We start from the raw sequence: 21,642 nt of genomic DNA on the forward strand, positions 1-21,642 counted from the left end.
ATGGAATACTACTCAGCCATAAGAAATGATGACATCGGAACATTTACAGCAAAATGGTGGGATCTTGATAACATGATACGAAGCGAAATAAGTAAATCAGAAAAAACCAGGAACTGTATTATTCCATACGTAGGTGGGACATAATAGTGAAACTAAGAGACATTGATAAGAGTGTGGTGGTTACGGGGGGGAGGGGGGAATGGGAGAGGGAAAGGGGGTGGGGAGGGGCACAAAGAAAACAAGATAGAAGGTGACAGAGGACAATCTGACTTTGGGTGGTGGGTATGCAACATAATTGAACGACAAGATAACCTGGACTTGTTATCTTTGAATATATGTATCCTGATTTATTGATGTCACCCCATTAAAAAAATAAAATTATTAAAAAAAAAAAAAAGAGATACAGCTAATCAATCTACATCTTTCAGCAAATTATTCAATAAAGGTACTTTGACATCCAATTTACTAAAATTTACAGTGGTAATATATTTGTGGGGTATAACCCTGAGGTTATAGATTAAGACAATTTATTCTTATTCTGTCCTTAAGAGGTCATTTTATTCTCTGTAATTAATTATGGGATTTCATTTGATATCTCTTCTAACTTTATGTTAATTTAGTACTGATAGTGAATAAAAGTCTAAACTTCTTTCAAGCAACACCAGATGAAGACTTTGATTCTGACATATGAAAGAGGAAAAAAAAGATTCCATCTTAAACTGTCAAGATACACTTCTAAATAACTTTCAGAAATCATGAAGTTAAGTTGGAGTTTCATGTCTTATCTTACACTTAATCTAGTTTTAATGTCTTATTTATATTGTAATAACTGTATGACCCACAATAAAGATATGATAGTTTTTCTGTATTGTTTCAGAACACACTGTCTGGCACCAGTATCAATAATTATAATATGTGGCTATTTCATTTTGAAGTGCCAATCCAATGTTATCATTTGATAAGTCTTACCTCTAATTAGTTTGTAAACTCCTTTAAAGAATAAATTTCCCCCACCTAATGATCCTTTAAACACTTCTGCATCTTTCATACAAAAACAAAAATGAAAAAGGTACGGCAACTTTAATGTATTAACAGTGGATGTCAAATAAATACCTGGCAAGTAACTAGTTAAGGATCATACTCCCATAGTATCCAACCCTACTCTCATAGCTGAGGTAGAAACCAGACATTAAGAAAAAAGTAGCCATTAATCATAATTTTAGTCTCTGTACAATCTATGCTATGTAGAACATTTGGGTAGACATTACAGACCAAACCAGTTAACGACACCATATTTAGCTTTTAAACAGAAATGATTACAAACTTGATAAAATGGAATTTTTTCAAAGCAGTTAAAATGCAGTACCCCACCAATCACATTTTAAAATTTATGTTTTTCTATATGAAATGTCAAAACTTTACGTTTTAAGTAGAGTCTCTTTGGCAGTTTCCAGGTGTCTCATGATAATGGTCTGAAAATTTGACAGCTCTAATGCCTCCTGGCGATCGTGAAATTCTTCTGTATCAACTAAACGTAGTTTTCTAAAAGATAGAAATGAATAGGAAGTTAAGTATGAGGTGTTTTTGTATTTAATATTGTGCTATTTGATCCCTTCTCAGAAAACACGGTCTTCTTAGGTTTTATCACTAAAATTTGTGTTTCATAAAAATTAAATATTTAAGTACATGAGATATTATAATTTTATAAGTAATTAATATATTTTTGTATCTGTCTTTCCAATTTTCCCAACACTACTTATTGAAGAGACTTTCTTTCCTCCACTGTATATTTTTTGGCTCCTTTGTTGAAATTTATTTGCCCATATACATGTGGATTTATTTCTGAGTTCTCAATTCTGTCAATTGGTCTGTGTGTCTGCTTTTCAGCCAATCCCATGCTGTTTTGATTACTGTCACTCTGTAGTATAATTGGAAGTCAGTTAGTGTGATATATCCAGCTTCATTCATTTTCCTCAGGATTACTTTGGCTATGCAGGGTTTTCTGTGGTTCAATTTGTTGCCATACACAAAATTAACTCAAATGGATCAAAGTCCTAAATATAAGACCTGAAACAACAAATTACATAGAATAAAACATAGGTCCTAAACTTATAGACCTTCATCTTGGAGAAGATTTTATGAATTTGACCCCAAAAGCAAAGAAAGTAAAGGCAAAAATAAACAAAAATGGGACTATAGCAAACTAAAAAGCTTCTGCACAGCAAAAGAAACCACCTACAAAACAAAAAGGCAACCAACGGAATGGGTAAAGATACTTGCAAACAACAGCTCTGACAAGGGGGTCAATATCCAAAATACATATTAAAAAACAACAACAATCCAATTAAAAAATGGGCAGAGGACCTGAACAGACCCTTCTCCTAATAAGACATAAAAAATGCCCAACAAATATGTGAAAAGATGCTCAACCTTGCTTGCTATTAAGAAAATGCAAATCAAAACTACAATGAGATACCACCTCCACACCTACTCGATTGGCTATTATTAACAAGACAGGTAATAACAAGTGCTGGAGATGCTGTGGAGAAAAAGAAATCTTCATTCACTGCTGCTAGAAATGTAAACTGTGACAGCCACTCTAAGAAACAGGATGGTGGTTTCTCAAAAATTAAGAATAGAGGCTGGCCTGCAATGGCACAGTGGATAAAGCGTTGACCTGGAATGCTGAGGTTGCCGGTTTAAAACCCTGGGCTTGCCTGGTCAAGGCACATATGGGAGGTAAAGCTTCCTGCTCCTCCTCCCTTCTCTCTCTCTCTCCTATCTACAATGAATAAATAAAATCTTTAAAAAGTTAAGAATAGAGTTATCATATGACCCAGAAACCCCCATTTTGGATATCTACCAGAAAAACTTGAAAAAAAAGATATATACACCCCTAATTACGTTGCAGCATGCAGTGGCCAAGACTGGAAACAACTGAAGTGTCCTTTGATAGACACTGGATAAAAAAGATGCAGTACACAATGAATGAGAAAAGACAAAATACCACCATTTGTGGCAACATGGATGGATCTTGAGAATATCATGCTAAGTGAAATACATCAGCCAGAAAGAGTCAAGAACCAGATGATTTCATTCATATGTGGAATATAAAACTGAAAACAACAAATGAGTAAACAAGAAAAACAAACAAATAAAAAGTCATAGACACAGACAACAGTATGGTGGTTACCAGAGGGAAGGAGGGCAGGAAAGATAGTTAAGGGGGTCAAATATATATATATGGTGACCAAATAAGATTTGACTTTGGGCAGTGGGTGCACAGTACCATATACAGATGCTGTATCACAGAATTGTACACTTGACACCTATATAATTTTATTAACCAGTGTCACCCCGATACATTTAATTTTAAAAATAAGGGGGGTTAGGATGGGAGGTGGAGGGTATAAGGGGGATAAATGGTGATGGACAGAGACTTGATTTGGGGTGGTGAGCACACTATACAGTGTACAGAGATTTTGTAGAATTGTACACCTGAAACCTGTATACTTTTGTTATCTAGTCATCGCAATAAATTCAATAAAAAATAATTGAACTAAATTTAACATGAACTCAGTATGGTATTATAACACTACAGTGTGAAGTAGAAGAAGGTTGCAATAACTGGGATTTAATAGACAGTTTAGTCTTGTTTTCGCTTCCAAACTGGAATAATTAAAATAGGAAAGGAGGTAGGGCTCAAAGTTTCCAGCGGCCACTGTTTCTAAAACAAAACAAAAATTCCACACTAAAACAAAAATTTCACCCACTCTGAAAAGAAAGCAGCCCTGGATACTAGGGAACCATATGGGGGGAGATTTCTCACCCCTAATTAATACACAGGGTATCAAAATCTTTTAAATCTATCTGGGTTTTTTTTTGTTTATTTGTATTTTTCTGAAGTGAGAAGTGGAGAGGCAGAGAGACAGACTCCCACATGTGCCTGACCAGGATCCACGTGGCATGCCCACTAGGGGGAGATGCTCTGCTCAGCTAGGGTGTTGCTCCATTGCAACTGGAGCCATTCTAGCACCTGAGGTGGAGGCCATGGAGCCATCCTCAGCGCCTGGGTCAAATTTGCTCTAATGGAGCCTTGACTGCAGGAGGGGAAGAGAGAGATAGAAAGGAAGGTGAGAAGAAAGGGTGGAGAAGCAGATGGGCGCTTCTCCTGTGTGCTCTGGCCAGGAATTGAACCTGGGACTTCCACACACTGGGCCGACACTCTAACACTGAACCAACTGGTCAGGGCTAACCCTATCTGATTTTGATATTTTTAGAAAAGATAATGTTTACGCCAGTCAACAGCTTTCAATACAACATCTTTTCTGACTATGATGCTATAGATCTTTGTAATATAGTTTACTTATTTATTACCTATTAGTAACATTGCATTATTAATCTCAACTTAACTACAGATTCTTTCCCTATTTCCATGTGATTAAGTGATTTCTACATTATCAAAAAGACAGTAAACATGATTTAAAATATCTCATTTAATTTTTACTTAAGATCAATGTAAAATATTGGTCAATAAAGAAAACACATCTTAAATCTATATAGTTGTATGCTTTTCACAAGATAAAATTAATTTTTTACTTTATAATGCATTCAGTAAGTGGCATAATACATTAGGCACAGAGTAGGTACAACCATTGCTAGAGCACCTTTGCTAATGTTATTCTGCACAACTGAGCAATGTAATGTTTGAAATAAAATGTTTTGAAAACTTAGCATGATAACACATTCTAACAGGCAAAGTCTAGCCCTTTATGAACAATACTAAACAATGGAGCCCCATCCCCTAGCCCAGGTGTTCTGTGAATGGATATAAAAATAAATAAATGTGGAGCATGTGAGAAAAGGCTCACAGACTACCTTGGAGGTCAGGATGTCATCTCCTCTAACATAAAACAGACCCCTCCAGGTTTTAAGGGGCCTGTTTGAAGGCCTTGTCTAAGAAAAATAATGCATACATGTATTACTTTTGTGTAGTCTATAAAAACTTATTTTCATAGGTGCATATTGCTAGAATGCATCCTGCTCACCCCTGCAATGCCCCGGAAGTGGCAGTTCGAGGAAGGGGATATGATGAAGCTGGAGCTTCAAAAATGTGAGGCAAACCATCCTCAGCTCAGAGCCAAGCTCTTCAGTTCCACAGTGGCCACCAGAGCACATCCGCTATGCACAGTCCCCACCAGGACAATGCCTGGGAAATGATGCATGACCCCAGGCAACCAGGAACTTCACCTCATGCCACTCACGTGGGCAATACTTTCTAGGTTTCTGAACCACACAGATGATTGTAGCAGCTAATATTCTGTGGGATTTCAAACAAGGCTTGATAATTCAGCCCCCTGACTATAATTACTCCTTAAAGTATGTGTGGTATCAGGTAGAGAGTGGGGAGGAAAGAATTGGATAGAGATCAAGACAATGTTTACTTTTATTCTCTATATTTCTATATTGCTCATTTAAAACCATGATTAAATATTTACATTATATTCGTAATATTTTTAAAATTTGCAGTTAATGTAAACAAGAAACAGTTAAGATACAATAAAATAATTTTCATCTCTTAAAAGAAAAACCCAGTAAAGGCAGAAATACTCACTTAAAAGAACTGTGCCACAAATCTAGCACAGCCAACATTGTAGGGTTTATTGCGTTCAAGTGATTCCTAATATAACTTCTTGCAGCTAAGAAAGATTTTCTCCAAGGTTTTGGGAGAATTTGCATTCTGAAAACAAGGATAAAATACTCTGTTATCTTCTTTAAAAACCAAAAGAAAATATTTTTATAGTCAATGTATTTTTTTAGTATAATGGTTTAATTTTAATTAAAAATATGATGTATCCTTCATGGTAATAACAAGTCATGATTTTCTCGTTGCATATAATTTCAGGATAATAATGCATATGGAATTCGATTTGAATTTTTATCACATAAGGTAACTGATTTTTTCTCTAAATAATTGATCCTATTGAGTCTAAAATAAATCATAATGATCAAACAAGAAACATATTGTATTATATAAATATATACATTTTGAAAGATTTTCTTAAACACTACACAAAATGTTTAATATTTCCTTTATTTTATATAAATATTTCCTTTATTAAACACATTTTAAGGATATAGTCCATCCTACCAATAGAATTCCCCTTGAAGTTCACCTCTGTTAATGGGTAAAGATGACTTATAAAATCACAGGCACTAAAATTCTTAAAGACATTTATTCTGTAACTCCTATGACTTGAATAATCATCTTTTATATATTAATGATGTGCTGTCCTCATCTCTTCAAGTATATTTAAAGATTTACATTTTATGCTTGTGATTTTTTACTCATTGATTTTAATTACCTAGTCTTGTTTTCTTATACAGTAACTTTAATTTCATTTTTCAGTTGTGGCCATACTACCTTTACAATTACAAAGGATGATTTTTATCCATCTCCAGAAGAAAAGCTGTTCTCTATAGATGATATGCTGGAAATGGCTACAAGACATTTTTTTGTCAGTAGAGAAATAATTTGTGGCACTTTTAAGTTATATGAAAGAAACAAAGTAAAACTGAATCATATAAATACAAATTCTATTCTTTAAGCTATTTAAGAGATTTATTCCTAATGTTGATTATTTTAGGAAAAATATATAGTAAGTGGATTTTCCCATTATATGTTCCATTGCTTAATCTATGTAATAAATTAAAATATATCCTATATATTTTTCTGCAACCTTCCCAATATGTTTTCGGGCATTCAAATTGCCATCAAGCTTTTATATATATAAAAGTACGCAGTAAGTGGCATAATACATTAGGCACAGAGTAATACACAGAGTAATACATTCTATGTATTAATTTATATATATATATATATATAAATCCCTATTATATCTGTAGTCTGTGCTGAGAACCATGTATATACAAAGATCTGTATGAAGTTCTTTTAGCAGGTTATTTATCTTTTAACCACCTACTTGTCCATTTGTCCATATGTCTATCTGTCTACCCACCTATCCATCAATTTGTAAAGTAACATGTTAGGGCTTAAATACATAAGTAAGTAAAGATAGTAAGAACAACCAGTTGTATATATAAAGTATATAAATGGTAAACAAATATATGAGAAAATAATACCAGTGTATAAATATATACTCATACACAGAAATGCTCATATGTATATAATCAATATTCTTAGAGAAACTTGGTTGCTTACTCAGCACGATGGGGTGGAAGTTCATCTGCCTTTTTATCATCATCTTTTTCTCTAGGATCTTTTAAAACAAAATCAACTGAAAGAAAATAGAAAAGTTCTGATAAATCACCTTATATAATTACAGTAGGTTTCTATACTTATGAATACAAGGAAATAAAATTTATGAGAAAAATCTATGATGTCTGTCTTTCAGAGTATATGTTTCTTTTCAATGTGCCTGTTCTTTCATTTGAAAATGATAATAGCTTTTAATATTACATTTTCCTTTATACGTATTCCACAAAAAGTAGTTCTTAATGAATTGAAGGTCAACAGTACCGAGTAGAATCAGTTTCCTTTCACAGAAAATAATATATATATTGCCTTCTTGTTCTCTTTTAAATTGCTTAAGAGCATAACACAATCTTGTTATAAAATCAGTAAAGTGAGTTTCTTCTGCTTCTGCCTTCTATGGTCTTTAATTCACAGTTAATTCTCATTTTCCTGCCTGTCTTTCAAAGTGCATTTTCTAAAAGGCAAATATGTTATTCCCCTCTGCTTAAAGTCCTTCAGTGTCTCTCCCTTACTGTCCAATACTTTAAAAAGATATATAAAGCCCATCAAATCCTGTTGCTTTCCCAAAATGCACCCTATGCTTTGGCCATCAGAACTGCTCCCAAGCCTCAAAGAGCCCTTCACGTAAATCAGCCATTGTCCATGTGATCTCCAAGGCCAAGCTTGCCCCCAGCACACTGTTCCTCATTCTTCACGACTCAAGTCAGGTGCTCCCAGAGTCCTTCTTAACAAGGCAGCACCACTCCTTCTCCCTGGAGCATGTCCTCTATCTCCCGCCTTACTGCACTTAACGACTCTACCTTGTGTATGATAATTTAGTGACTTTCCCATCTCCCTTATTACACTATGAACATTTGGGGGGCAAGAGTTCGATTCTTTATTTTTATATTACCAGGACACTCTGTAGAAGTCTTAAATGCAATGAATGCCTTCCTCCCCAAAGCATTACAACATCTGCTACTTGAGCATCGCATCAGTTATACCACAATTAGCCAACTGGAGAACCTTTTTTAAAAGTATAGATTGGAAGGTCGAGTCTCCAGAGATTTTAATTCAGATAGGTCCAATAATCAGCACTTTTAAAATAATTCTGATGATTAGTCAGTCTTAGAATCTACTGGTCTACACTGCAAGTCAACACTTTTCATGTAAAGGGCCAGACTGTAAATATTTTCAACTTTGTGAGCCATAAGGTCTCTGTTACAACTACTCAACTCTGTTCTTATAGCTCAAAAGCAGTCATAGACAATACGCAGATGAATGTGTGTAGTTATGCTCCAGAGAAATTTTATTTACAAAAAATAGGCAGTGGTCCCGATTGAGTGTGTGAGCTACAGGTTGCCAATCCCTGGTCCACAGCAACAATTATGTAATTAATCACATTCTATTTTATGATATCAGTACTATTCATGTTAATAAAATAATTAACATTTTATACTTTTCTTCAGTTTGTCCTTTGTTGAAGGGATATATCCATAGAGATAGAAAGATTGTGTTTTTAAATTTTTTTTTGCTGTACTTTATTAATTAAACTTGCCTAAGATATTAAACAATGTAACAGGAATATAGGAAATAGCATGATAAATATAATAAATGAGTAACAAGTATAGGTATTAACTTTCAATTAAAAATTATCTTTAATGAGGTATTGAAATTAGAAAGCAAAGAGAAATACTGGTTTACCTATGGACTTTTTTACACTAAGAAGATAATCTTCTCTCATTTCATCAGATAATGCAAGTATGCTGGTAGTGAGAACTTTCAGATGATGAGGGACTAAATCCAATACATGCTCCAGCCAAGAATCTTCCATGGGGGCTATGTGGTCTGTATCTATTCCGTGGTGAATATAATAGTAATATCTCTACAAAAGGAGAACCAAGATGTAGATGGATTTAGTACTATTAAAGAAGAAGTGTGCTATTCAAACATAAAACAGAGCAAAAGTAGCTTTAGGAGGACCAACTATTTTCAAATATGAAAAAAGTATTTTGTGCAATCCATGTAGGCATTACTTGAGACTGCCTAAATTAAAATATATATATATAGCCCTGGCCGGTTGGCTCAGTAGTAGAGAGTCGGCCTGGCGTGCAGAAGTCCCGGGTTTGATTCCCGGCCAGGGCACACAGGAGAAGCGCCCATCTGCTTCTCCACCCCTCCCCCTCTCCTTCCTCTCTGTCTCTCTCTTCCCCTCCCGCAGCGAGGCTCCATTCGAGCAAAGATGGCCCGGGCGCTGGGGATGGCTCCTTGGCCTCTGCCCCAGGCGCTAGAGTGGCTCTGGTTGCAACAGAGCGACGCCCCGGAGGAGCAGAGCATCGCCCCCTGGTGGGCAGAGTGCTGCCCCCCTTGTGATCGTGCCGGCACATGCGGGAGTCTGTCTGACTGTCTCTCCCCGTTTCCAGCTTCAGAAAAATACAAAAAAAAAAAAAAATATATATATACACACACACACACACACACACACACACACACACACAATACTGCATAAAAATTATATTACTAAATATATGATGTACTGAACAGAGACTATGCAGAATTAGAATTCAGTGTTTTATAAATGGGTGAGAATTTGATATGTTAGCTTTTGTTCTTTTATTATCTATAATCAGAAGTGGATCTTAAAAGCTGTGAGTGGCATCAGTATCCCTGTACAGTAATCTTAGAAATATAATATGACAATGTTTAGAAAATTCCCAACTGACCTAGTAATATCCCATACTATTATTTTACAGCTGCTATTAATTATGTGCACAAAGTATTCATTTTAAGACAATAGTATTTTTCTGATTATAGACATTAAACTTCAATATATTTCTATTAGTTTTTAAAATATGTCACTTATTGGGAAAAATTTAAACATGAAAGTACTTTTTCACATTACAATGTTAGAGTCTATATTTATAGCTTTTAAAAGCTATACAAGACTCAGGCTAGCTTTACCAAAGGGAGCAGGTAAACTGGGGATTCTCTGATTGTGGTCTTAGGTGACAAGGGAAAGGATGATTTCCTCCAATAATCAGACGGAGCAAGATTATGGAAATTCATATTCACTCCTACTTTCACAGTTTTACAGGGAGGAGTACAGATTAATCTCAAAAGTATGAAAGTATATGCAGGTGCTTTCTTGACTTCCAATTACGCATGAAAGAAATAGCCGTTACCAAGATGTCTTTCTCTATTGCAGAAGTGGTCGGTTTGGGAAATGTACTTGTATCAGGAGCAGGTGAGTCTAAGACAGCATCTTGTTGCCTAAGAAAATGATAAACACACTACTTAAATGTCTATAAAAAATAATTTTATATCAATAGATGTAAAAAAAATGCTAAAACTGCCTTTTGTTAAATCATAAGAAAAAAATCAATGATTGAACATTTTATAAATAGTATGCACATTTGTTTGGTACCATATTCCTCTCAGATACTCTCTCTTTATTGACAGAGAGACAGTTACTCTATATTGGAAATGGTTTACAAGACCTAACTCAGAGGTCACATTCTGCTTCATGGGCCTTACTCATTCTTCATCATTACTCAAAAGTCAACTCTCTCTTCTCTGAAATGTTATAGGAGCATTCTTGCACTATTCATAAATTATATATAATTATTTATAAATTTGAGATTTGAGATATGAAAGAGCACTGATGGAAAAGACTTTAAATGTAGTTTTGCAGAAGACAGATACATTTTTCAAAAGACCATTTCTCTGATTTTTAAGGAGAGTCAAGTTAACACTGAGTGACATAGAAACTCATTTGCTTTTGTATTTATTATTGGATAAGTGTTCATATAATACAATAATATTCTAGCTGTAATTCAATTTAAAATCTATACCAGATATGAGCCACAGTTTGTGACTACTTGTGGGACTCTCCTGGGTGGGAAGGCAGAGTTCACATCTCCAGGAAAAATAAGTTGTTCTGGGAGAGTTCTAACCTCTTTATCATTGAATATATCATGCTCTGGATCTGGGATGGTTACAGATCAGTGATGCTGTATCATAAAATATTTCCTCCATCTAACTGACATGTCTACCTTAGTCAAGTTGAGAAAAAAATAATACATGCGGAGTTGAAAGTCTCCAGTTTAGACCCCACAGATTCTCATTAAAGGAGAAAGGAATGAGCTTTAGGAATAAAAAAATAAACCCAGAAGTGAAGAGTTTATTTGCATAGAAATTTTCTAAGTAATTAGAAAACATGTTAGTAAATCTAAGTAAACGTTAACTTAAAGTATGGAGAGTGCCTGACCAGGCGGTGGCGCAGTGGATAGAGTGTCAGACTGGGATGCAGAGGACCCAGGTTCGAGACCCCAAGGTCGCCAGCTTGAGCGCGGGCTCATCTGGTTTGAGCAAAGCCCACCAGCTTGAACCCAAGGTTGCTGGCTCCAGCAAGGGGTTACTCGGTCTGCTGAAGGCCCATGGTCAAGACACATATGAGAAAGCAATCAATGAACAACTAAGGTTTTGCAATGCACAATGAAAAATGATTGATGCTTCTCATCTCTCTCCGTTCCTGTCTGTCTGTCCCTGTCTATCCCTCTCTCTGACTCATTCTCTGTCTCTGTAAAAAAAAAAAAAAATTTAATTAATTAAAAAAAAAGTATGGAGAATTTAAAAAAATAAAGTAAACAATAATCACATGGAAAATGCAAGGATAGTTCAGAGGTAACTTAAAGCATTTCAAGGTCTATTTGTCCTATTTGGGGCAGGCAGGAATAAAATAAATTGTAAACTTTAAAAAATAAATTATAATATATGGTTTTAAATGTTAAGGAACCACTAAAAGAACAAAAATATATTTGATAGCTTTTAAGTCAACAGGAATAAAGAAAAGAGAAAATTCAATTCAATAGAATGTAGGGAAAAAAATAAGCAAACATACAAAATAAATTGGTAGAAGTTAAGCCCACATCTATAAGAAATACCCATAACTATGCACTGTAAATGGCAATAAATATACTATTGAGGTATAAAAACTCTTAGATTAAATTTCAGTAAGTCCACTCTAAAAGGTATACCTAAAAAATGATATAACATGGTTGATTTCTGTTTCTTATAACACAGTAGTAAAGATTACCTGAAAAACCTCCCAGTACCATTCTCTAAACATTGAATTATGTGTCACGAAGTTCCTATGCTCGGAGGAAATAAATGGCAAGGCAAAGCCTTCAGGGAAATCCCGAGGCACCGGCTGCCCTTGGGGGGTGTGGTCTTGGACTTGCCTGCTCAGGTGCACCAGGAGGTAACTGCAGGGCCGGAGTGAAACTGGGAATTCAAATGGGAGCCCTGTATGAAGAAGACTGAGGGTTCTGCCCTCAATCACAGTAGGCCAGGACTGACACACACTGGGAGCAGTGTCAAGAAAAACCATCTGTCTTGGCCAGGACATGGGACACTGGGTAAAGGAAATGTTGTTTCTAAGAACTTTTAACCAGAGGCCTACCGCCCATGGTTTTGAGTGTTGACTTTACACTGTTCGCGTGGCCTGAGAGTGCGTACTCGAAGAACGTGACATAGGTGAGTCCAGCTGGAAATACCTTAGTGGCACCTGTCAAAAGCAAATTCCAAACCGCTCTAGTAGGGGCCCATGCCCACGCTCCAGCTCCACAGGACTCCCACGGAACCCCTTTCCTTTGAAGCACATGGTACCCACTGTCCTCCCTTCCAGTTGGCCGGTCGGCCAGCAAAGTGCCTCAGGGAAAACAAACGGGAGACGATGGGTAAGTTACTCATTGCAATGTGTCCTCTAACCACTGGTTCACAGATGGCAGCATGCCCACCTTGAGGGTCATAACAAGAGAAAGAGGGTACCGAGCAACTGGCCGGAAGCTGTGAGGAAATGAGCAAGACGGGCTACCGACGCAGATCCTATCGCTCTCCGTACACAGATCCAGCCTCAGACCAGCAGGCCCAGGCCCCGCTCACACTGCTGGTCCTTCACCCCAATTCCTTCCTTTTCCACACAAGGAGACCCACAATGCAGAGCAGTCATCACATCAGCTGAGCCAGTGAAATGAGGGAAAACACTGTCCCAAACCTTCTACTAGCCACCAGGGCTACAACCAGATCTCCTAGACAGCCTGTTCTCTCAGCTAACACCAAGTATTAACCTTGGACCTTTTCAGCTCATAATATTTTTAAAAGGGACACACTTCATAGCATTAAGTCCAATTTTTCATTTTTTATTTATACCCTGACCTCATTCTAACAAAGCTTTGGGGCATTCTTAGAGATGCACAGAATTCTTATGTTTTTAGACAAAACGTTTCCAGGGGTTATCTAACACATACTGGTTAGCTTAGAGAACTTACATTATGACATTAACAAGAGCGCTTCTAAAGTTTTCTCGTTCTTTATTCGGAGATATGCTCTTTGATTTGGAAGTAGATGGCCCAGCGTGACTACTGTCAACTTGGTGTAGTAATGTGCCTTTTTTCCCAAAGCGTTCCATGTATTCGGCTAAATTTTTAAAAAGCGTAAGTTAAGTCATTTAAAAAGTAAGCTGCAACACTTAAGTGTTAGAATAAAATGCTAAAGCACCTTGCAAGAAAAAACAACATGCTTCAAGTTCTCAAGTTCTCATAAGTATAAGTAGTAGTCTTTCACTATCAGGGAGTTAAACTACTCTTGTTTTGTGTCATCATACTAGAAACCATGGACTATTTAGATTATTCATTTAATTTATTTTACATTTTGAATCATATGCTATTAAACTCACTATTTAAATTATATTTCCATCAAACCTTAAGATGAGCAAGATGAAAATTATGATTAAACAGAATACAAAACTATTTCAGAAAATTTAAAAAACCATGATGAGAAAATGTTAATGGTTAACATGATCAACCTGATGAATCAAAATAATAAAAAATATTAAAATGACTAATTTGGAAATAATGTTTACTACTTATTAGACTTTTACAACAAATCTTTAGTGCAGAGGTAAATTCTGACTACAAGAAATCAAAGTTTTATTGTAAACATCTCGATTCCCAAAATATTGGCTTTTGTAACATTTACAACAGCTTAAAATAGCTAACATCGGAATCAATCATTTTCTGAAAGAAAACATTTGAGATAAATTTTTCTACTTGTTACAAATTTTGTTTTACAATTGCAGTACTCTCTTAGCTAAACGTTGTATGATTATTTTCTCTATAAAAGTTTCTTAAATCTACGTTTGAATATTAAAGTTCTTACCATATGTCTGTTCATTTTTGACACTAAAAGGTTCTGGAATATTGTCATCCTGGTTTATACTCAGTTGGAATGATGGCGCTGTCTGCAGCCACTGGGGCTTTGTACTCACCTGTAATGTAAAATTTAAATAGCATTAATAAAACAAGATCAGAATAAAAAAACTTTTTTCATGAAACGCATGAGTATTTATAAACACATATTTTCTCCAACAAATGAGGACATCTGGGGGAAAAGCCCAAGCACTCTACATCAAATCTTATTCAAGCCCAGGAATGGCCAAATGTGTGACATTTGGGAGGCACTGCCAATGGCTCTTCTGCTGATTTGATGGAGTGCATGTAACTAACACGGAGGGGTTCATTCCAGAAAGCCTCCTCACCCCCAGATACTGGCACATGTTTTTTAAGCTTTCCATTTTCATGAGACTCACTCTCTGCTGATCTCCAATTCCAGCTCCAAAAGGTCTTCCTGTTCTCATGGCTTTAAGTGTCTCTAGATCACTCTGGAAACTCACACATTTATTCCACAGATTAAGGCAGGGGCCATAAATTCTTATACTTACACAAATCTTAATTCAGGCAGATTTCATAAAAGTGGGAGCAAGGCTGATGTTGACAGCTACTGGCACTCAGTTTCAGTGCTGGGAAGCAACGGAGGGTGAGGTGATCGGGACCATGGCAGACGAAGGAACACTTAAGTCTTTCAAAGGGCAACAACTAATTAACTCGAGCCAATTTTTGCAACACCAGAGCACAGATGCACAGTTACCGGAATCCATGGTTCTTCAATAAACACAGATGGAGGGTTTTAAAGTAAAATGTACTAATTTTTTAATGCTGAGAATTGGCTCTATGTCTTCCTTGCAGATGCAGACCAACCTGACAGCAGTGCTGACACTGGCTTTTCCTCTTTCCCAGTTTACCCTCCCCAGGGCCGCACTCCTTCCAGAGAAACTACCTGCACGCACGTCCTTGTTTCGGGCTCTTCTTAACCAGGAAAATAGGCGAAGACACCTTATAAATTAATGCTTTCCCATCCACCCACCTGCCTTTCCCTTCTCCCACTCTCGTCTTGCTCCATAAAGGATTTAAGACTTGGGGAAGTCCCATGAGTGAGATGTGCAGGAAGGGGGAAAGGTCACCAGCTCACAGAGGCTGGGTCTCCTTGGTCTCAGCAAGGATCAGCTCCAGAAGCATGAGGTCTGTAATGAAAAGCACTCTTGGTCTTAACTACTGCCAGAAAATTTTATCCCAGTCCAAATCTTATTTTTCAAAAGAAAACAATTATTTTAAAAAATGAATTATTTTAAAACATGTATTAAAAATATTTCCCTTAAAATACATAAAACTCAAAGAATGCTGAAAGAATGTAATACATGCCCAAATATGAACATAGAACCAGGTTTAGGTCATCCAACAAATGTATTTTAGACTATTGTATGCCCCTGACAAGAAACTCAGCCACTGAATATTAAATAAGAAAATTTAAGTTAATTTTACATTTTTAAACCTCTATACTAACAAGACACAACAAACTAAAAGCAATTTTTTTTTTTCAGTTTCAAAATGTGTTAATTTTTAAATTCTATTTATTTATTTTGTGACAGAGATAGAGAGAGGGACAGATAAGGACAGACAGGACAGGCAGGAAGGGAGAGAGATGAGAAACATCAATTCTTTAATGCGGCATCTTAGTTATTCATTGATTGCTTTCTCATATGTGCCCTGACCAGGGGGCTACAGCAAAGTGAGTGACCCCTTGCTCAAGCCAGCAATGTGGCCTCAAGCCAGCGACTTGGGCTCAAGCCAGAGACCTTTGGGCTCAAGCCAGAAACCATGGGGTCATGTCTATGATCCCATGCTCAATCCAGCAACTGTGCTCAAGCTGGTGAGCCCGCACTCAAGCCAGATGAGCCTGCACTCAAGCTGGTAACCTCGGGGTTTCCAACTGAGTCCTCTGCATCCCAGTCTGACACTTTATCCATTGCGCCACCACCTTGTCAGGCTATTTTTTATTTTTAATTTATTGTATTGATATGGTTTCAGGTGTCCCACTTAATATAACACTCTTCACACACCACATTGTGCCCCTGGGCCCCATACAAGATCTCTTTACACCCCCAGTTCTCCCGCTTTGCTCCTCCTCCCCTTGCATCCACCCCCCTTTCCCTCTGGCTATTGCTACCCTGTTGTCTGTATATATATGCTATGTGTATATGTATGTTTTGACTATTCCCTTCCCCTTCTTTGATCCTATGCTCTCTCCCCTTCCCTCTGACAGCTGTTCCCTGTTACCCTGACTCTGTTTCTGTTTTGTTCCTCAGTTTATTGTGTTCATTAGATTCCACATATAGATGAGATCATATGCTATTTTTCTTTCTCTGCCTCACTTATTTCACTTAATATAATAAACTCCGGGTCCATTCACACTGTCGCAAAAGGTAAGATTTCCTTGTTTTTATGGCTGTGTAGTATCCCATTGTGTAAATATAACACAGTGTTTTTATCCATTCATCCACTGATGGACACTTGGGCTATTTCCAGATCTTTGCTACTGCAAACAATGCTGCAATGAACATGAGGGTGCATATCTTCTTTTGCATTAGTATTTTGTAATTCTTAGGAAATATTCCTAGAAGTGAGACAGTTGGGTCATAGGGCAATTCCATTTTTTAATTTTTTAAGGAACCACCATACTGTTTTTCACAATGGCTGCATGAGTCTGCATTCCCACCAGCAGTGCAAGGGGGTTCTCTTTTCTCTACAGCCTCACCAACACTTGCTGTATGATTTGTTCATGACAGTCATTCTGGTAAGTGTGAGATGATATCTCATTGTAGTTTTAATTTGCATTTGTCTGATGATTAATGATGTTGAACATTTTTTTCATATGCCTATTGGCCATCTGTATGTCCTCTTTGAAGAAATGTTTATTCAGGTCCTTTGCCCATTTTTAATGGGATTACTTGTCTTCCTGGTATTGAATTTTCTAAGTTCTTTATAAATTTTGGTTATTAACCCCTAATCAGATGTATGGTCTTTTCATTTTGTTATTAATATCTTTTGCTCTGTAAAACTTTTTTAGTTTGATATAGTCCCATTTGTTTATTTTGTCCTTTATTTCACTTGCCCAAGGAGTATATCAGGAAATATATGTTTTTAAACTTTTAAAAAGAGAATAATATATCAACTTCATTTCAGGTCTTGTCTTTTTTTTCAATTTTTTATTGATTTTAATTTATTATGCTTACATAGATTCAAGTGTCCCACTGAATATATCTCCCTCCTGCCACCCCCATGTTCCCCTTGATGCCCCCTTTGTCTCCTCACCCCAACGCCCTCCCCCCTTCCCTTCAGGATTTGCTGTCCTGCTCTCTATAATGCTGTGCTATGTATATATAATCTCACTAATCCCTTTCCCTTCTCTGATCTCATCCTCTCCTCCCCTTTCCCTCTGACCGCTTCTTGTCTTTTAAACTATAAAATTTATGACAGATTTTGCAGAACTAAGAAAAATATACTATATATACTCAGTTTTATAGAACTTGGCATGATAATCAAGTTGTTAATAAAAGCATATTTTTATTAAAATGTGTATTTTGAAATGTTTCATATAATTTCATCTAAGAATATTAATTCAAGTTTCTAAGTGAAAAAAAATCTTTCCTTTCAAATTATCAGGAATCTTTTTTAAACACAAAATCAATTTTAGTTTGTTCTTAGCTGTTAAAATAATCTTTCAAAAATAATGCTTTGGCTGAATCTTGAAAACATTATGCTAAATGAAATAAGCCAGACACAAAAGAACAAATATTGTATGATTCCTCATACATAGGGGAGCTAGAGCAGTCAATTCACAGACCGAAAGTAGAATGGTGGTTGCCATGAGCTGGGAAGAGGGGGAATGGGAGTTACTGTTTTCTGGATAAAGTTTCAGTTTGGGAAGATGAAAGACATATAGAAATGAATAGTGGTGATGGTTGCTCAACAATGTGAATATTCTTAATGTCAGTGAACTATATTTCAATTAATGGTTAAAATGGTAAATTTTGTGTTGTGTATATTTTATCACAATTAAAAGAAAACACAATGTTTGCACTGAACCTCCACTTAAGCTCAACTTCAGGAGTCGCAAGAGCATAACTCAGTGGCATTGAACTCAACATAATTACTAGATGGTAAAATTTATTACAGTAAGTATATCTTACCACGTACTTATCAGCCGCAAATGTTTATTAACTGCCTCTTCCACCAGATAATGACAATTTATAGTCATGATAATAATAAAATAGAATGGAAACATCTGAGGAATCCTCTGTGACGCAGAGTATTTCGCCGACTGAAGACACATCTCAAAGATCATCAAATCAACTCTGCTCCTGTTCAAACTCAGAAACGGGAGCTCAGGGAGCTCAGGGACCAGCTCAGATCAGAGTCACTAGTGACAAAGCTGCACCCTGAGGCCTTATTCTTGACTCCAACACTGATATATTTCCTGCTAGTCCATCTTAAAAACTCTTTTATCCAGAATATTCAAATACTCTGAACATAACTAGGAAATTATATTTTATGGTCACTATTAAAATAGTTATTTTCTTAATATGTACACTTCATAGAATTTCTCTATCAGAAAATAGTCAAGTGGAGCACAAAATTCAAAATCAGAAATTTAGTTACTTACAAGTTTGAAAATTAATAAACATTTTTGAAAGGGCAAAGTCACTGAGAGTGTGTAAAGTCAATTACCGGAGCCAACTGCGGTAAAGCCCGTGCTGGTGCCTTGCCTTTTTCTCTGCTGGCTGCTTTATCCTGCAGGAAGAATATGGGGGAATGAAACTTAACTCTGGTAATGCTCAAATTAATTCACTCAACCAATGTTTTAGTGGTCTACTATAAAGTAAAGCCCACACAGTCTAAAATATTCATAGATTTACTGTACTTACCTTTCCAAGTCTCAAAATATGTCTTAGAATTGCTTTCTTTACAGCAAGGAAAGAACTAACAATGGTACCCAACAATACTAGTCAGAAAGCTTTACAAGTGTGTAAAGCCTTTTATCGATTATATTATCTTCTGGGAATTCATCTGAAACTAGTCAGTGTCCATCTAAACTTATTCAGATCCACTGCAAAAAATATCATTTTTGTCTTATGGACAACCAGAATGCTCTACTTCCCAGCTGACAGTGTGTTCAGGATTACACCTCCTCAGTTTGCCATAAGGTAGAGGTCGGGAACTTTTTGGCTGAGAGAGCCATGAACACCACATATTTTAAAATGTAATTCCGTGAGAGCCATATAACAACCCGTGTACGTTATGCATTATCCAATAAAAAATTGGTGTTGTCCCGAAGGAGAGCTGTGATTGGCTCCAGCCACTGGCAACCATGAACATGAGTGGTAGGAAATGAATGGATTGTGATACATGAGAATGTTTTATATTTTTAACGTTATTTTTTTTTATTAAAGATTTTTCTGAGAGCCAGATGCAGCCATCAAAAGAGCCACATCTGGCTCGCAAGCCATAGGTTCCCAACCCCTGCCATAAGGAGTATTTGTACTTTTTAGCAACAACTTTCAGAGAAAAGTGCTATTATCTCTTTTGAGTAGAAGATGATTCCATTGCAGAAATTTCCTCTAGGTGAGAGGAAGCACTGTTGAGAATGGTGCTTTGATCGATAAAGCAGATAATATGAGTTGTGTTTTTTGCCAGTTGTCAATTTATTGCCTCTCAGCTCCAAGTCTACCTTTTTGGGTCTTCCTTTGTGATCCTGAGCAGAAACCTATCACACTTCTCCTTTGCCAACCAGCATTCCTATCAGAAAGGGCGCTAAAAGAACGCTGTAAGCACCGATTCCAGTGCTTTCCCTCATTTCTCCCATGATGTGGCTGCCAGCAGCCAGCATCCGGCCCTTGGTACCTCCCTGGACGATGGTGTGTGGCTGACCCAGTGGCAGACGCCCTCCGCAGGTTTCCCTGCCATTCCTAAGGGTAACTTTCCGGAAAGTTTCCCGTACCTCACAGAGGGGCCTTCCTTTCAGACTCTTCAGCACAGCAGCAGGTGGTTTTCTCCCGCCCCAGCCCAGGCCTGCAACACCTCAGCACGTGCTATTGCCACCCAAGTGGGTCACCGCTACCGCCTCTCCAAGAGGTCTTAATCTAAGCTTTGGGGAAGGGACAGATCTTTCAAGTTTCTTCCTTGAGTACTCTCCCTCAGGCCTAGGAGGAATGGCTGCTCTGTATGTCTGCTATTCGTGTATTCTTTAAAGCTACATTACTTAAGAGCATCCACTAGCCACCTCTAGCTGTTGACCACTTGTAATGTTACTCATCTGAAATAAAGTGTGTTTAAGTATAAAACATACATTAGATTTTTAAGACTTAGTACAAAATACAAAATATATAAATTATCTTGTCAATGCTTCTTGGTACTGATTATATTTTATAGTGATTACATTATGTGCATGTACTGATTTAAGAAGTTTACACAAATTATCTCATTTAATTCTCTTTCAAATTATGAGAGGTAAGCCATGTTGTACCACTTTTATGTTTATTGTCCACATGAGGACCTTATATATGATGTACTTTCTGCCCCTACGAAGTGCACAGTCCAGTTAATATTAAAAACTGCATGCTTCCATCCAGGAGAGGAGAGGGTGCGGACAGAGTACTCAAAGAAAGTTTCAAAGCGAGAAAGGACGAAGCTAAGCCTTGAAGCACAGTTGGATCTCCAAAGAGAGCATCAAGGAGCTTACTGAAGGCAGAGGGAGCATCACGGACAGCGACTTGGGAGGGATGTTGGGTTTGATGGTGAAGGGGTTTGGCCCAACTGGAGTAGCAAGTATAACGATTCTCCTATTCAACAGTGATTTATTGAACACCTACCATGTGACAGGCTGTCTTTAAGGCCCTAGATCTTTGGTCATGAAGAAATCCCCTCCCCTGGTGGAACTCACATTCTAATGGGGGTACAGACAGCTGTTTCAGAATAAACATATCATGTAATGTCAGGAAGTAATAAGCTCAATGGAGAAAATAAAGAAGAGCAAAGGGGATAGAAAGAAAGAAGGTGGAGAAGAGCTCAGTTAGATGGGGTAGTTTGCAAGGGTCATGTTTAAACAGGAACCTAAATCAAGGGCAAAGGAGGCTGGGTAGGTGGGGCTGTTAA

At 36.9% G+C, this 21,642-nt stretch overlaps 1 protein-coding gene across 1 annotated transcript in view; it reads right to left on the bottom strand.

Moving 5' to 3' along the window:
- Window positions 1–21,642, bottom strand: part of DNAH7 (dynein axonemal heavy chain 7) — a 256,542-nt gene that overhangs the window by 224,752 nt on the left and 10,148 nt on the right. Inside the window, exons 3-10 of the mRNA XM_066345867.1 lie at window positions 19,219–19,281; window positions 14,474–14,582; window positions 13,585–13,732; window positions 10,438–10,525; window positions 8,960–9,140; window positions 7,223–7,298; window positions 5,615–5,740; window positions 1,423–1,542 (exon numbers count right to left, since the gene is read on the bottom strand). Of these exons, the coding sequence (XP_066201964.1) occupies window positions 1,423–1,542; window positions 5,615–5,740; window positions 7,223–7,298; window positions 8,960–9,140; window positions 10,438–10,525; window positions 13,585–13,732; window positions 14,474–14,582; window positions 19,219–19,281 (911 nt within the window). The remainder of the gene's footprint in view (window positions 1–1,422; window positions 1,543–5,614; window positions 5,741–7,222; window positions 7,299–8,959; window positions 9,141–10,437; window positions 10,526–13,584; window positions 13,733–14,473; window positions 14,583–19,218; window positions 19,282–21,642) is intronic.

This window comes from Saccopteryx leptura, chromosome 7 (assembly GCF_036850995.1).
Source record: "Saccopteryx leptura isolate mSacLep1 chromosome 7, mSacLep1_pri_phased_curated, whole genome shotgun sequence".
Taxonomy (NCBI): Eukaryota; Metazoa; Chordata; class Mammalia; order Chiroptera; family Emballonuridae; genus Saccopteryx; species Saccopteryx leptura.